Below are 16,447 nucleotides of genomic sequence, written 5' to 3'. Positions count from 1 at the left end.
AGCCACGTGAGATACAGCCCTTGTGCACTTTATTTTTCTAGGTGTTCTGGGATCAATCCTTGACCAGATAATAAGACCAGCAACAACACATAAAATAACATTAGGAATTAGACATAATGAAATGAACCCTATATTGTCTTCCTAGTGGACTTTGGCTTTTAAAAAGTCCACTGTTTTACCTGATGTACACTCTGAGTAAAATGTGTTCTTTTTCACTGTCCTTTCAAGGAATTAAGTCTTTCAAAATCTTTCTTCATTTAAAGTCTTCTGTGTGCCTTAAAGTGAAGTTTACCCTGTTCAGAGGTTGGCATGAGATTTCTGCAACAATTAAGTTAAACTTAAGCCATATTTTGAGAGCTTTAATAGGACTTAAATTGTCACATGCTGGCCCTTTGCACAGGGGTAAATTTCACCCTCAGTAAACTCAGGTTTCAGAGTAGCAGCCGTGTTAGTCCGATGAATGCATCCGATGAAGTGAGCTGTAGCTCACGAAAGCTTATGCTCTAATAAATTTGTTAGTCTCTAAGGTGCCACAAGTACTCCTTTCCTCAGTAAACTGAGATCTTTTGCACATAGGACACTTGGAAATATTCCTAATCTAGCTATTGGAGATTGGTTACTATTATTTTAGGGAAGTGAGATGGTAATATTGTTTTGTTTTCCAAACAAATTAAAACCTTGACACTCACATTTGAGTTGTGTCAATTAGGCGACAGTGTAACTCCTCACCATTAGCTCTCGCCAATTTCTGAAATTCCTCCATGGTGTTAGTTAGACTAGAATCCATTTTGAACATGATCCAGAACTCTGTTATCCAATACCTATTGTGAATGGGAAATATAATAATAAAATAGTGAATTTTGCTGGTTATTTATGTAACTGAAACACCAGTAATGCTGCAAGGCAAACATCCAGTCTAGTTTATAACTTCTATGCTCTTTTGGTCACTCAGATTTTAAATTTTACTTCAAAGTACCTTCTCCAAAGTACACTGTTCTATCAAATAGAGAGTTTATAATGCAAGAATCAAACACTTGTATTGACACTACCAACTCTGACTTATTGCTTTGTAATGACTGTGTATGTGACAAACTTCAACGTATCTGATCACCTCACCATAATATCTACACATACATGTATATTAAACAACACAGTGAACTGGCTCAGTGCTCAGACCTTTAAATATATTGGGCAGATCCTCAGCTTGTGTAAATCAGTGTAGCTCCACTGACTTCAATGAAGCTACACAGATTTACACAAGCCAAGAATCTAGCCTATTACTTTTTCTTTATATGGTGTTTATCTGTACCGCCAAATTCTACAACAAACTCAATTTCTTGAAATCAGTTAGTTTGACAGTAAAGGCAATGCCTTGTTCTTATTTTTGTTTATTATATATTGGGTGGGGGAGTGGAAACCTACCACCCACAAATAAATAGAAATCCTTTTGGGTGATACAGTTTAACTTGATATGTACAAGGTATTTCCTGAGAAACAGTGCCTTGTACATAAGGTGGTCAGATTGCATGTATTATGTCTCATCATTCCATTCATCTTATTTGGCTTGTAAGCCATGCACACACACAACCTGGGTTTTCTCCAATAAATGGACATCTGTACTCTCCTGTAGGTGTGTGCATTTGTGAATTTTAGATGTGCACAATTTGAAAATATATTCCATAATATCCTGTAAAATATGGAACCATTCTGCACTAATGAAGTACCCCTTTTTGAGGTAGTAAAATGGTTATTATTAAAAAGCCAACATTTGCCAGCATCTACCATTTATTTCCTGGTCTAAGTACTGATGAAAGCATTAGTGCTATGCAAAAATTGTTGGCAAATGCTGACTCTCTAATAAAAACATTCTTTAAACTAAAATATCAACCATTAAATTAAATGTAATAGAAGGAAAAAGGAAATTATTTCCTAGGGTAACACTGCAATTGATTAAGTACAGCTCCTTATTGACTGCAATCAGGAGTTGTGCTTCATACTGATATAGCCCAAATATTCAACACTGCTTTATTTGAAAGAGAAAACTGTATGGTAACATAGGGCCCAATTCAACCAGCTGCTGATCACTCTCAACTTTCAGTGATGTCAAAACAAGTTGAGGGTGCTCAGGTTTTTGGATGCTCAGGGCTGTAATTATGCACCCATAACAGAGAGCTGAAATTCATCCATTGATTTTAATGGATTTGTGGGCCATTGTGCAGAGATCTGTGCAAGTAAAACTTTAAGGAAGGCTATGGAATATCATTCCTCTTTTGAATGCTAACTTAAGAATTGCAAAGCCACTCTTATTTGTGGCACCACATGACCAGCTTGAACAGTAATAGCGAGCATGACATTGTATCACTTATTTTATTTCACAGATAGACTATGCAAAAAATTCTTACCTTACAAAATAGCATATCTGTACACAAAGCCCAGAAGATTTCTTTTCTAAAGCATCCAGATATGTAGAGAATTGTTAAGGAAAACATGGCAGTTCACCCACGATCTGAAACTTGACATGTTCAATATTTCTTGGGGCCTGATCCAATGCTCACTGATTGAAGCTAGTGTGAACTTTTCCATTGCCTTCTGTGGACATTGGATCAGGGCTCTGACGCATATAATTCTTCTGAAATCATTAGTGAAAGACAGATATAAATAGGACAGTTATAAATAACACTGACGTATTTCATCAAGTGCTGAGAGGTGTTAAGTAGTTAAATGAACCTTTGCTTTTTAGTTTGCTTCTTGGTAATTTTATTCCCAGTTTTCATTAGGACTTATCCATTCATATAGCTTGTTAAAGTATGAAACAAAAGGTTATAAAATAGTACTAAATTCATCAAGGACCATTTTTATGGAGAACTGCTTGTAACTGTTGTGATTTACCGGAGATAATGCTGGAGAGAAATATTTTTGAAGTGTGAAATTTATATTAACTGCAGAGAGAACATTTATTTTTATTCTATAAATGGTAATTCACATATAGAATCATAGAATATTAGGGTTGGAAGAGACCTCAAGAGGTCATTTAGTCCAATCCCCTGCTCAAAGTAGGACCAACACCAACTAAATCATCCCAGCCAGGGCTTTGTCAAGCCGGGCCTTAAAAACCTCTAAGGATGGAGATTCCACCACCTCCTTCGGTAACCCATTCCAGTGCTTCATCACCCTCCTAGTGAAATAGTGTTTCCTAATATCTAACCTAGACCTCCCCCACTGCAACTTGAGACTATTGCTTCTTGTTCTGTCATCTGCCACCACTGAGAACAGCCTAGCTCCATCCTCTTTGGAACCACATTTCAGGTAGTTGAAGGCTGCTATCAAATCCCCCCTCACTCTTCTCTCCTGCAGACTAAATAAGCCCTGTTCCCTCAGCCTCTCCTCATAAGTCATGTGTCCCAGCCCCCAAATCATTTTCGTTGCCCACCAGTGCTGAATAGAGGGGAATAATTACTTCCCTCAATCTGCTGGCAATGCTCCAACTAATACGGCCATGGTATAGATGGAAGATCAGTTCAGGAAAAATATATTATGGGCATTATGGATATTTTTCTCCTGCAGATCTTTTATGCATCTCTTGTGCACCTATTCAAAGAAGATAATTTACAGACTGTCAAAGGGCCAGATCAATCTAAATGTGACTCAAATCTACTGCAAATTGACCAGAGCGGGTCATGTATTTTTGAGGGATGAAGAGTGGTGGAGCTGCAAATTTGAAGGCAACTTCAAAAACCTCAAAGCCCAGATTAGCTGATCCATTCAAATCTGCTTTACGCCACCACTGGCTTTGCAAATACATATATCTGGCTGGAAAGTCTGTGTGTGTGGAATTTAAAAATTGACAAGTGAATTACGTCCCTGACTGCAGAAAACCCAAGTTCCATAGGGAAGATGTAAACAATTATTTTGTTCCATTTATTAAAAAAAAAATGATCAGAAAGGAGTGGGGACTTTCAGCCACAGCTTGAAGTGAATTTGAACCCAACTCCTATTTATTGAGGATTGAGGCCTCTATAATTGATCACATGGTATATTTGGGTTGGTGTGGAATCAAGTCCCCTTTGTTTCTACCATTGTAGAGCAAAACCCCCTCACTTTAATATATCTATATCTATCTATCTTATTTACAGGTGACTGACATAAGTTTTGCCTTCACTTACAAAGGTGCTACTCCAGTTGTGGATAACTATTATTATTATTGATTGAAAATAGGCTTGTTTTCTTGACTCTGGGAAGCAAGTTGCCTCTGTAAGTCAGCTATTTGTTTGGTTTACACTGTAAACGGGAATGGCTCAACGGATGTGAGAATTGAGCCCCATATCTTGTTATTTCTGAGGAAATGCAGGACCCTAAATTAAATGACACTTATTCTACAACCCAAAAAGTAACTGCCTGATATCCTGGATGCTGCATATTGTGGGTATCTAGGGAAGTCTGACTGCTAATGTCATGGCAGGTCTGTTTTGCACAGCTATGCTAATTGGAAACCAATAAAAATTAGAGTTGTGGGGAGAAGTACTAACTAAAACAAGTTCTACCAAGTAAATGACTGACTCAGAGGTTCCTGGTGTCTCTCAGGATTGGTTCCTAATTATGTTATGATCCATTAATTATGAACAAACATTCAGTAAAGCTAATAGAGTTAGGCAGTATCTTCCACAGCTAAGAATCCTCTAGATAAGAGAGAGCAGTTATGCCCATATTCATGCTATTAGCATCTTTTTTTATGAGCATCTGATGGGCCACAAACTCATTTTGTGAAAATATATAAAACTTTGCGGTCCCAAAATACGATAATTAGACTGGGATTGTTTTAAAATTTACCAACTTCATTTTTGGAACATTTTAACTTTTATTTGCATGGAGAAGGTAATCCAACACATTGTGCATTTCTTTCAATGATTTTCAGATATAGACTAGGTTCGCATAATATGAAGACCTTTCTGTACATAAATAATTACAAATATTGGGTCTGAGATTGCAACTGCCATGTAATTTTCTGGAAAGCTTTCTCCATATACCTTCTACTCTAGGTCACTGTTAACATCTTTCTAGGTTTGTTTTAAAATATGCGGACTTTTCTTAAGCACTAAATTTAGCTTTTCAGTTATGAGATGCAGAGGTGAACGCACTGATTTATTAATATAGACCTGTAGGTTGTATACACTTTACTTACCATTCTGTCAATGTATTTCTGTATTACCTTACCTTAATAACTACAGGTGAGCATTATAAAGGATATAGATCAATTAGTTTTTGGAGCACATCCTCAGAAGGGATGATAACTCTGTGCATGGTCAGTGTTATCTGTAGCAGCTGGTTGTTTTTACACAGGTTTCCTTCTGAATCTGAAAAGTGAGGTGAAGCATTCTTATCAGGAACATAATAAGACTTGTTATACAAGAGGATAGGGTTTTTTTCAGCTTTCCTGTTCTGATCAGGCCAGTTCACATAAGCGATATCAGAGACAGTAGCTACTCTCAGTTTCAGAGTAGCAGCTGTGTTAGTCTGTATCCGCAGAAAGAAAAGGAGTACTTGTGGCACCATAGAGACTATTTATTTGAGCATAAGCTTTCGTGAGCTACAGCTGAAGTGATCTGTAGCTCTCAAAAGCTTATGCTCAAATAAATTTGTTAGTCTCTAAGATGCCACAAGTACTCCTTTTCTTTTTAGAAGCTACCCTGTTGCATCAGTGAGATGAGATTATATTGCAAGCAGAGATGCATGGAAATCATTTGTACTTGCATAAAATATTTCATCCAAGGATTTGAAAGCCTTTTACAAAGATTAGTTCAACCTCAAAACATCCTGCAGAGATACACAAGTATAATGGCCCCAATACAGCAAAGCACATTTTAAGCAAGTGAGTATAACCATTGAAACAAATTGATAAATTGAGGTGGAGAGGTTAGGTGAGGTGACTTATCCAAATCAAACAGTGAATCAGTAGTGGAACTGGATGTAGGTCCCAACAGGCAGATTTTTAAAAGGGCACATGCATTTTTTTCACACCTGACTTGCATGCCCAAGACCTTAGGGTACACATAGAAGTCAGGATTTACACTTACACACAACTATGCATGCACAATTCTAATAAGAGTGTGTATATCAGGAGATTTTGCACGTGCAGAAATCCAGCGATGTGCCCACTTAAGAAAAAAAAAAAAAATCTAGCCCCAAAAGTCTTAACACAAAGTTCTCTTACTTTATCCATTACATTCACTGTACTACTATTAGTTTTTAGATACACATTTGTGTTTCTCATATCTATACTTGGGAAGAATCCAGGACATCAAGTATTTCAGACATGTTTAAATTAACATTACTGTAAATTTGTTACATAAATGCAAATATAATTACACCGAGTATTTTATAAAAATTCAAAGAAGGTATTTTATACCAACTCTGGAGAGAGAGGCTTCGCTTCTTCTTCAATGCTTAGCCAGAGAGTCGGCTGTAGTGATCGTTCACCATTTGGTCTGTTCCTGCGCAACCACAAAGGTTTGACGGTCTGAGAGTCCAACATGGGAACAGACTTGATAAATCTATTTAATAGGGGGTCTTACTCTGGGCCACCTCCACCCCTCGGTTGGTGGAATTTTATCCCGGATGTTACATGCCACACAGAGAATGATGTTTGCTGGAACGTCTTGTGGCATCCTTGCGACATGTCCAAAAAAGCGTAAGGTGCTGCCTGCGGACAATGGCCCCAGTAGTCCATAGACCTGAACGACCATAAACATCTGCATTAAAGATGAAGTCATTCCACTTTATGCCCAATATACAATGTTAACATTTTGTGTGGAAAGCCTCCAGCTTTGTCCAGTCTGTGTGGCATACTGTCCATGTTTTGCAGCTGTACAACAGTATGGGAAGGATACAACTCGAATAAATCCTGAACTTGGTTGTCATACTAAGATGATGTTGATTCCATATCCGTTGTAAACAGTCCATGGCAGATGCTGCAATGCCAATCCGATGGAGAACTTCCGTGTGAGAACCGAAGGAGCTGGTAAGCATAGAACCCAGATAGCAAAAGCTGGAAACTGATTTGATGGTTTCATTGTTCAAAGAGCTTGGAGTCACAGGTGGACCGGATCCTAGATTTTGCAGTTTTGTCTTTGATCATGAAACATGGAGACCAATCTTAGCTGACTCCTACTCCGTATGCCAGAGTGCCTCACAAAACCTGTCGGGGCTCTGTACTAAAAGAACAATGTTATCAGCATAGTCAAGGTCTGTGAGCAAGAGATGACTGATCTCAATGCCTATGTACCTGATGGAATGCTGCATTACAAAATTCATTGCCTGACAAAAGAGTGCAGGGGCCAGAACGTAACCCTGCCTAACACCAGATATTGATTTAAAAGGAGCTGACATCCAGTTCCCCAGACGAACACGGACAGTGGTTCCATTATCAGGGACACCTACACCTTTAAGGCCTTCTATAACGTGACATGGTCTACTGAATCAAATGCAGCCTTAATATCAACATACACTACATGCAGGGGCTTTCTGAACTCACGATGTATCTCTGACAACAAGCTAAGGGCCAAAATGGCATCTAATGCGGACCTGTTCCTCGTAAAGCCCGACTGTTGGGGGACGACGTTTCTGGTGTGGCAAAGGCTCCAGGCGAGCCAGCAAAAATTGTGCAAATACCTTCCCTGGAACGGAGAGCAAGGTGATCGGCCTGTAGCTCTTACATTCACTGTGCAGTCCCTTGCCCTTACAGGGTGAGATCACAATACCTTCCTTCCAGGTGGTTGGCAGGGTTCCACTGCTCCACACCAGACAAAAGATGGCCAGAAGTGATTCTGCTGCAGGATCAATAGCACATTTTAGCAGCTCTATGGGAATGCCATCAGCACTGGCTGTGCGTCCGTTTTTCAGTTTAGAGATGACACACTTCACTTCATCCAATGTTGGTGAATCAGAACAAATGTCTGAAGCCGGAACCACAGTGACAGCCAGATCATCCATCTCCGAACAAGAGACAGTTGAAGGATGATTCAGGACACTATGACAATGTTCCACCCAGCGTGAGAGAGTGTCATCATCCAATTTACATAGAAGGCCTTGGCTATCATTCAGGATGCCATTTGTAGTGATTACCTCTTGACCCCTGGGGTTGCAAATGGCATGGAATACTAGCTTCAAGTCGCCCCAGCTAAGCCAAATTTGACATCATCTGCCACTTGGTTATAATATGCCTCATGATCGCTGAGTGCCAGGATGTTAAATTTTCACTTCAGCTGATTACGAGTGCACTTATCACCACGCTTGCGAGCTGCGGCCTTCAATTTAATTATCTGGAAGGCCTCCTACAATACCCGGGGTTGGCGTGCTGGATGCCTATAGCCAATCATCTGCTCAGCAGATTGATTGTGGGTAGAAGTGAACAGGAACCAGGCAACCTCCATGTCATCTGGCAGATTAGCTAGAGCCGAGAATGTGTTGCTTTGACAGATACAAAACCTGTTGCTAAACCTGGCACACGTAGTGCGTCGATGTCAAACTTCTTCATCATCATAGAGGGCTTACCTGCTCGTCAACATCAACACCATACTGGCGACCACTAGATGGTGGAGAGGCTGGCTGGTTCAAATAGAAATTTGACTGACTTGTGATTTGAAAATAAAATGTAAGCTGTTTGAGTGCTTTTAAATATATTCCCCTCCAAGAGCCTGCATTTATGTTACAAGTTGAGAAGAACAGCTGAAAACCAAAATAGCATAAAAATATTCTTGAAATAATGCTTAATGAGGAGAAGGCAAAATGGAAACTGTAGGCAAAACCCCAGAAACACAGCATATTTGGCTGCATATATTGTTAGAGGAAAAACATTTTCAATTTGCGTATCACCCGTATGGAGGTGCTGTCAAGGTTAATCCACCTAAAAAACAATATAATGAAGAGGCAGATGTCAGGTAAGGGTTTTGGTGCTATCGGAAGGTGCCAACTGGGGAAGGTGGACTCCAGATCTGAAATCTCTCCTACCAATCAAAAATCTAGGATGAGAAGCCTCCCTAAGTCTTTGCCTTTCTCCTGTGTCTCAATTACAGACCTAAAAGTGGCAATACTTCAACAAAAAAACTTCAAAAACAGACTCCAATGAGAGACTGCCAAATTGGAATTAATTTGCAAACTGGATACAATTAACTTAGGCTTGAATAGAGACTGGGAGTGGATAGGTCATTACACAAAGTAAAACTATTTCCCCATGTTTATCCCATCCCACCCCCCAACCCCCACTGTTCCTCAGACGTTCTCATCAACTGCTGGAAATGGCACACCTTGATTATCACTACAAAAGATTCCCCTCCCCCCCACTCCTGCTGGTAATCGCTCACCTTAAGTGATCACTCTGGTTACAGTGAGTATGGTAACACCCATTGTTTCATATTCTCTGTGTATATAAATCTCCCCACTGTATTTTCCACTAAATGCATCCGATGAAGTGAGCTGTAGCTCACGAAAGCTTATGCTCAAATAAATTTGTTAGTCTCTAAGTTGCCACAAGTACTCCTTTTCTTTTTGCAAATACAGACTAACACGGCTGCTACTCTGAAATGTGTCTGAGTTGTACATCAAAAGATAGGAGAAGCTGGGTCACCTTTAAGTCAACAGTTCATAAATTTCTTCAGCCTTGGTGCCTCAGCTCACTCACTTTAATGAAGATTTCTGTATTATGGCTCTCCCTGTGCTAAATACAGGACATCTAGCAGACAAAATAAGATACAGATCTACCATCGTTTCATAGCCAATTTTTATTGACTCGGGAAACATCCTAGAACTTCTCCCTAACCCCTCCAAGTCAATTTAGGGTCCTTTTAACCTTGTGGGATTTTGAAACATGTCCTACTTCTTCTTGAATGTATTTACACTACTTACTTTGGTTGCTGGCTCTGAGGTGATGTTCACCACACACCACCCAGGAAGGGTTTAAGGTAGCTCAGAAGGAGCTAATTAAGCTAGTAGGCTGCACCTGGAGGGAGATTTAGGCTTGACTAACAAGCATTAATTGAAGATGGAGCCCATCTGGGAAGGAGTAGTCAGGGCTTGTATAAAGCCAGGAAGGGAGCACAGAAGGGTGCTACAGCATAGAAGTTTGGAGTCACTTTCTGGGTGTAGGGAGGAGAAAAGAACAAAACTCATTGGGGGAGCAGAAGTCCCAGGATCCTAACCCCTGAGGGAGCTAGAAAAGAAAGCCAGTGGAGGGCAAATTAGGAAGGAGAGTGGGAAGACTTGCCTGGAATGGCACCTGGACAGCTACTCCAGTGAGACTTCCTTACCCTGGAAGGAGGAAAACTGTATAGTGTCCTGGTTGGTGGGCCAATCCGCAAAGACAAAGCATTGCAATTCCTAGAGAGCAAGAGGAGCCATGGCATGAGTGAGCAAAGGAAGGGGATATTAGACTGGGCAGAGCTAATTGCCAGATGCAGGCACAAGGGGTGCCCCAAAGGTGAGTAACACCTGTTATGCTGGCTCCGACAAACGGTGGTGTCTTTTTTGTTGTACTGTTTTTGGAATTACACTGTCCAAATTGTTTACACGGTAGTTCCCTCTTCAACATCTGTTTGACTAAATCTTTAGAATTAATAGCCATCTTCATTTTTAATGATGCACTAATTTTCTTTCTGGATCATTTATAACTCTTAGTTTCCTCAACCCATCAGCCTGTTTATAAGCAATCAAGCTAAATCTGGTCAAACTGAACTCATTTACATCCCAGTAAACAAACATTTTGGTTGCACTCCATTAAACCCTTTCATACACATCTTCCTTTAATAGTTCCACAAATATCGCTGCTCTATGGTTCTCCACTGAGACTGGGCTAGTCTGCCTGAAGACGGGCCTAGTTTATGGATCACATCTCTTAATCTAAAAGGGACCAATTCTGGCTTCAGTTACATGGGTGGGAGTCTCTAGGCCTTGCACTCATGTAACTGAGGGCAGAACTGGGCCCTATCTGCATATAAAGAGCATATGAGCAGCAAAAAGAAAACACCATAATATGGATGCATGTGGTTGTGCAAAAGAAACCCACACTGTGGCTGTAGGGTGACTGTTGTATATTTCGCACAGAAACACTTTGGCCTTAACAGCTTACTTTCTTTAAAGGATTAAGTGTGTGTTTTTTGAATAAAAACATCTTGATAAGCAAAAATTCTAAGTCCATATCCTGGGATGCTGCTCTGGCAGGATAATGTGGACAGAAAGGGGGCTTGAGCAGCTAGCTGAAGATTCCCCTTGTTATGCCCTAGGTGGCATAAATCTGGTAGTTGATTTATACCATCTGTTCCTACTCCTCCTGGTGCAGAGAGAGTACTGAAGAGACAGGAGGACATGTAACTGGAGCATGCTGCATTCTGGCAACTCTGGGCCAATAGAACAGGGCCCCTAGGGGTAGAGTACACTGATGAGAGCAGCCTGAGGATAAGCTAACTTGAATGAGGGGCTGAGCCAGCTCTATTTCCCCCAGGATAAAGGGAAAGCAGCAGAAAGCATGGAAATGTACTTTCTCTTTAGAGATGTTCATCTCTGAATATTTTGACAGGTTCAAGAGGAAAAGCCTTAGCAGACAGTTTTAGAGAAGAATTTTTTGTGTGCTTCTCAACAAGCCTGCTAACAGCACATCCTTGTTAGATGGGCTGTGAGGGTGTGCAGGTGCACTCACCACTAGTGAGAGGTAGTGAACATTCTGGCAGGCAGATAAATGAATGGAGACCATTTTGAATTGCCCATGACATATAGGGGGAATGTGGAGGACATAATATACCTAGACCTCAGCAGGCTTTTGACATAGTCCAACATAACATTCTGATAAGTAAGCTGGAGAAATACAGGTTTGGTGGAACTACAATTAAATGGATATATAACTGGTTAAACAACCACAAACAAAGAGTAACTATCAATTGAATTATGTCAGTTTAGAGGGAGGTCTCAAGTGTGGTTCCACAGGGATCTGTTCTGGACCTGGTGTTCCACATCTTAATTACATGGATGTAAGTAAGAGAGCATACTGATCACATTTTCAGATGAGACAAAGCTGGGGGTGGGGAGTTGCCAAGACTTTGAAGGACAGAGCTAAAATTCAGAGGGATCTTGATAAACTGGTGAACAACAAAATGAAATTAAATAAGGACAAATGTAAGGCATTTACGGAAGAAAAACCAAATGCACAAATTCAGAATGGGGGGTAACCAGCTTGGCAGCAGCACTGCTGAAAAAGATCTGGGAGTTGTGGTGGATCACAGACCTAACATGAGTCAGCAATGTGATACCATTGCAAAAAAAGCAAATAAAATTTTAGGTTGCATTAACAGACGCATAGCAGGCAAGTCACAGGAGGTGACAGTACCGCTCTTCATGGCACTAGTTAGGCCTCAGCTGGAATATCGTGTCCAATTTTGGTAACTAATGTATAGAAAGGATGTGGAGAATCTGGAAAGGATCCAGAGGTGAGCAATAAAGATGAATCAAAGTGATGGAAGGCAAGGCATATGAGCAAAAGTTGAAGGAACTGGGTATGTTTAGTTAGGAAGAGAGGAGATTAAGGGGGGACAGGATAGCTTTCTTCAAATACTTGAAATGCTGCATAAAAAGATGAACTACATGCAATGGGGTCAAACTACAGCACAGCAGTTTTTGATTAAATCTCAGGAAAAACTCCCTAACAATAATAATAATAAATAAAAAAAACCAGTAGGACAATGGAACAGACTGTCTCTGGAGGTTTTGGAAGCTCCTTCACCTGAGGTTTTCAAAAGGAGGCTGGACAGCCATCTGCCTTGGATGGTTTAGACACAACAAATCCTGCATCTTAGGAGGGGGTTGGACTAGATGACCCTTGCGGTCTCTTCCAACACTATGATTCTATAAACTCACTCTATTCCCCCAAAATGGAAATGTCCTTGAAAGTCAGACAACAACCTTTTGGTTTCCATGTGTGCAAGTGGATAGAAAGTATTTTGACTCCTGCACCAAAACACCTGTTTGTAGGCTTCAATTCCCTTCAAGGAACCAGTAAGACATTAAAGCTCAGTGTTAGCAATTGGTATTTTGAACTGAAGCAATGCAGGTTCCCATATGGAGGCAGTTATAAACCAGATCTCTACTGCAATAATGTGATATTTATTCATCATAACTGATGGTGCCTTTTTTTGTATCCAGATAAAAAAAAAGAAACTAGTAATTGATCTTAGCAGCTGGAAGCCAGAAGAAATCCACTTTAGAGTTCTTGAAGAAACAGCAGGAGAAATTGTGGAGCTGTTATGAATAGGTTGAGTGCCAATAAGGTATTTCCATATCAGATGACTACCTTTTTTGTTCTTTTTCAATCTCCCAAAAGGGAAAGAAAAGAGACCCATGACATTGCTGACCACTTACTTAAACTCTTTACTTTACAAAATCTTGGAAATAAAAATCACAAAATCAATAGGTATGTAGATTAAAATATCTAGAGCTGTTTATTGTCAAAGATTCTTGGGCTGTCTATCGACCTGTATATTAAACTTTCTATTAAGTGTGATATTGAGGTCTGGGTCTTCACTGTTAGTGTTTAAAGTTCATTTAATTCATTATTTAGTTGTACTTTTGTGTCTGTGAAGCCACAGCCTGCATTGGGAATATGGTATGGAGCTCTTCAGCCAGAATTCACCTCGGGCAATAGGGAATGTCAACACCTGTTAATGTGGTGAAGCAGGGCCTCAGCCTCTTTAAGTGTGGCATCATTTACATTCAAAGTGCCTCCAGCAGCACTACAACTCCCCCAGTTCTTGTACTCGGAGGTGCAGATCATAATCTCCTGTGGCTTAAAAAAACTGATGGAGACACTGGAGGAGTGCTTAACAGTTTCCATTTAGAGCCCCAGTCCAGGAAAGCACTTAAGTACTCATTTAACTTTGAAGCCAATGGGACTAGTGCTTTGCAGAACTGGGGCCATATGGACTTAAGTGCCAGCTTTTGAAAAGTCCTCAGCACCTCCCATTGTGAGTGCTATTAAATGTCTACTTGAATGCTTTGATGATATCTCCTCTATCTGCATTTCTAAACACAATCTACTGAGCTTTTTACAGTGATCGCTTTCAATGCCAGCCCTAGGCATGAACAAAGTACATCAACATGCAGACCCCGTACCACTCACTTTATCAGCACCTCCTCTCTACAGATACTGAAGCCTTCTCACACCCCATGATCTGTTGTCACCCTCACCATACACAGGCACACTACATGCATCTTGGAAGGCAATTGCAGGGCTGGCTTTCTTAGTTGCCAGCCCCCCAGCGCCTTCCTTCTACCAGTAGCTGCTGAAAGCCTTCAGATCCTCTTTGCTGAAGTCTTAATTACAAGCATTTCTGAACTGGCCAGCTGTCAAATCCAACCCCCAGAACTGTCACGTGCCAGTTTGGAGCTCTTATTCTGTGGACTGCTTTGTAAAACATCCCCTGGGTCACCTAGTTACTCAGACTTCAAAGACCCCACTACCATGGTCTCATAGTATTTAATTCTGTGGACCAATATGATGACCTCCACAGACTAAGAATTGCGCTCAGGGGTTTAGCACCTCTGGAAACAAGGGCACTTATTTACGAGCATAACTATGGATTTAGCTGCTTAATGTTCAAAGGTACCTCTTTGAAAACCTGGGCCATGGTCCATACTGTGATTAGACAAGGAACTACTCAAATATAACTTCATGAAAGTTTACTTAAGTTTATGTAATTTCTTATCTTCATGAAACATATGGAGCCAGTGAGTGGCACCTTCTTGAATCAATCCCTGTTGTAAGAATTTGCACGTTTCCACATGCACTTGAACCATGAGTGTTAGGATATAGATATTCAGGCCTGTCTGTAAAGGCCTATACTCTAAGAATTTAGGTGTATTCTTATCTCTTAGCTAGTTATAGAGGTATAAAAGAAAATCAAAATCACTGTCTGCCGATGTAAGGTCCTCCTCTTACTGTGACAGTCTGAGGCCCTGTGCTTAGGCTAAGGTCTTTGGCTAAGCAGCAGAGGCAGCCATAAGCTGGGAAGCGACCGGTCACATCCTCGCATTCCAAACTAGTCACATTGAAATAAGGTGCTATTGGGCTGTTAGGAGTACAATGCTGTCCTGATAATGCCTATCACCTCCAGAGAACAGGAAGTGCCTAGAAGATGTAAAAGGAAACTTAGTTTGATAGCATCCTGTCTGGCAAGAACTCACTTATCACTAGCTGGGATGTGAAATCCTCATTTCTTTAAAAGAAAAGGAGTATTTGTGGCACCTTAGAGACTAACAAATTTATTAGAGCATAAGCTTTCGTGAGCTACAGCTCACTTCATCGGATGCATTTGGTGGAAAAAACAGAGGAGAGATTTATATACACACACACAGAGAACATGAAACAATGGGTTTATCATTTCTTTGTTCTATCATTGTAGTCCCCATTTCCCTATTGTTTGTCTGTATAAACTGTCTGGTTCTGTGATTGTTTGTCTGCTATATAATTAATTTTGCTGGGTGTAAACTAATTAAGGTGGTGCAGTGGTGAGCTGGAGCCGGTTTGTACCAGTTTGCTAGAACCAGTTGTTAAATTTAGAAGCCCTTTTAGAACCAGTTGTTCCGCAAGGGACAACTGGTTCTAAAAGGGCTTCTAAATTTAACTGGCCATAAGCGGCACCTTAAGCGCTGACTCCACGGGTGCTCCACCCCTGGAGCACCCAAGGGGAAAATTTGGTGGGTGCAGAGCACCCACCGGCAGATCCCAGCTCACCTCCGCCTCCTCCCCTGAACGCGCCGCCCCGCTCTGCTTCTCTGCCCCTTCCCCCAGCTTCCCACGAATCAGCTGTTCACGCGGGAAGCCGGGGCAGGTTGCGAAGCAAGCGGCAGCTTCCCGCTCAGGCCCAGGGAGGCGGAGGTGAGCTGGGGCGGGGGGGGGGGGACATGAGGAGGGCTGCCTGCGCTGCAGCAGTTAACCTGGGGGGAGGGGAGCGCACAGGGGAACCGCTCCCCATCCCAGCTCTCCTCTGCCACCCTCGGCCTGAGCGGGAAGCTGCGGCTTGCTTCTCAGCTCTCCCCAGCTTCCCACTGAACAGCTGATTCGCGGGAAGCCGAGGGGGGGAGCATAGAGAAGCAGAGCGGGGCTGTGCATTCGGGGCGGATGCGGAGGTGAGCCGGGGCCGGGGATGGGGCGGGGAGCTGCCGGTGGGTGCAGAGCAGCCCTGGAGCACCCAGGGAGTCGGCGCCTAAGGCACCACTTTTGAGGTGATCAGTGGGGGAGCGGCTGCTCCCCTTGCTCCCCCCCCCAGCTATGCTCCCCCACCCCTAGGAGCCAGAGGGACCTGCCGGATGCTTCCTGGGAGCTGCCCCAGGTAAGCACTGCCGAGACTCCCCACCTCGACCCCCGGCAGGTGCCTCTGGCTCTTAGGGGAGGGGTGGGCACCCATTACGGTGG

The 16,447-nt window shown here is 41.8% G+C and overlaps 1 protein-coding gene and 1 long non-coding RNA gene across 8 annotated transcripts in view; one reads left to right on the top strand and one right to left on the bottom strand.

The window, feature by feature from the left end:
• RASGRP1 (RAS guanyl releasing protein 1) overlaps positions 1 to 16,447 on the bottom strand; it is a 90,750-nt gene that overhangs the window by 37,045 nt on the left and 37,258 nt on the right. For 4 of the 7 annotated variants that reach the window (XR_006281839.1, XM_038407536.2, XM_038407533.2 and 1 more), the window contains 3 exons: positions 5,246 to 5,351; positions 2,403 to 2,465; positions 690 to 821 (listed from right to left, as the gene is read on the bottom strand). Coding sequence is in view for 6 of the 7 variants with exons in the window: in XM_038407536.2 (XP_038263464.1) it covers positions 690 to 821; positions 2,403 to 2,465; positions 5,246 to 5,351 (301 nt within the window). In the remaining variant the exon portion in view is untranslated. Of the gene's footprint in view, positions 1 to 689; positions 822 to 2,402; positions 2,466 to 5,245; positions 5,352 to 6,407; positions 6,521 to 9,897; positions 9,947 to 16,447 lie in introns of those variants that run through there. The other 3 variants (XM_038407537.1, XM_038407538.2, XM_043515735.1) reach the window with 2 other exon arrangements.
• On the top strand, positions 10,046 to 13,537 carry LOC122460504. Its single transcript, XR_006281841.1, has 2 exons — positions 10,046 to 10,468; positions 13,180 to 13,537. It is a non-coding gene; the product is annotated as an uncharacterized LOC122460504 (long non-coding RNA).

The sequence above is a fragment of the Dermochelys coriacea genome, chromosome 6 (assembly GCF_009764565.3).
Source record: "Dermochelys coriacea isolate rDerCor1 chromosome 6, rDerCor1.pri.v4, whole genome shotgun sequence".
In the NCBI taxonomy this organism is placed as follows: Eukaryota; Metazoa; Chordata; order Testudines; family Dermochelyidae; genus Dermochelys; species Dermochelys coriacea.
The sequence above is the reverse complement of the archived record's forward strand: the minus strand, read 5'-3'. Positions and strand labels throughout refer to the sequence as shown.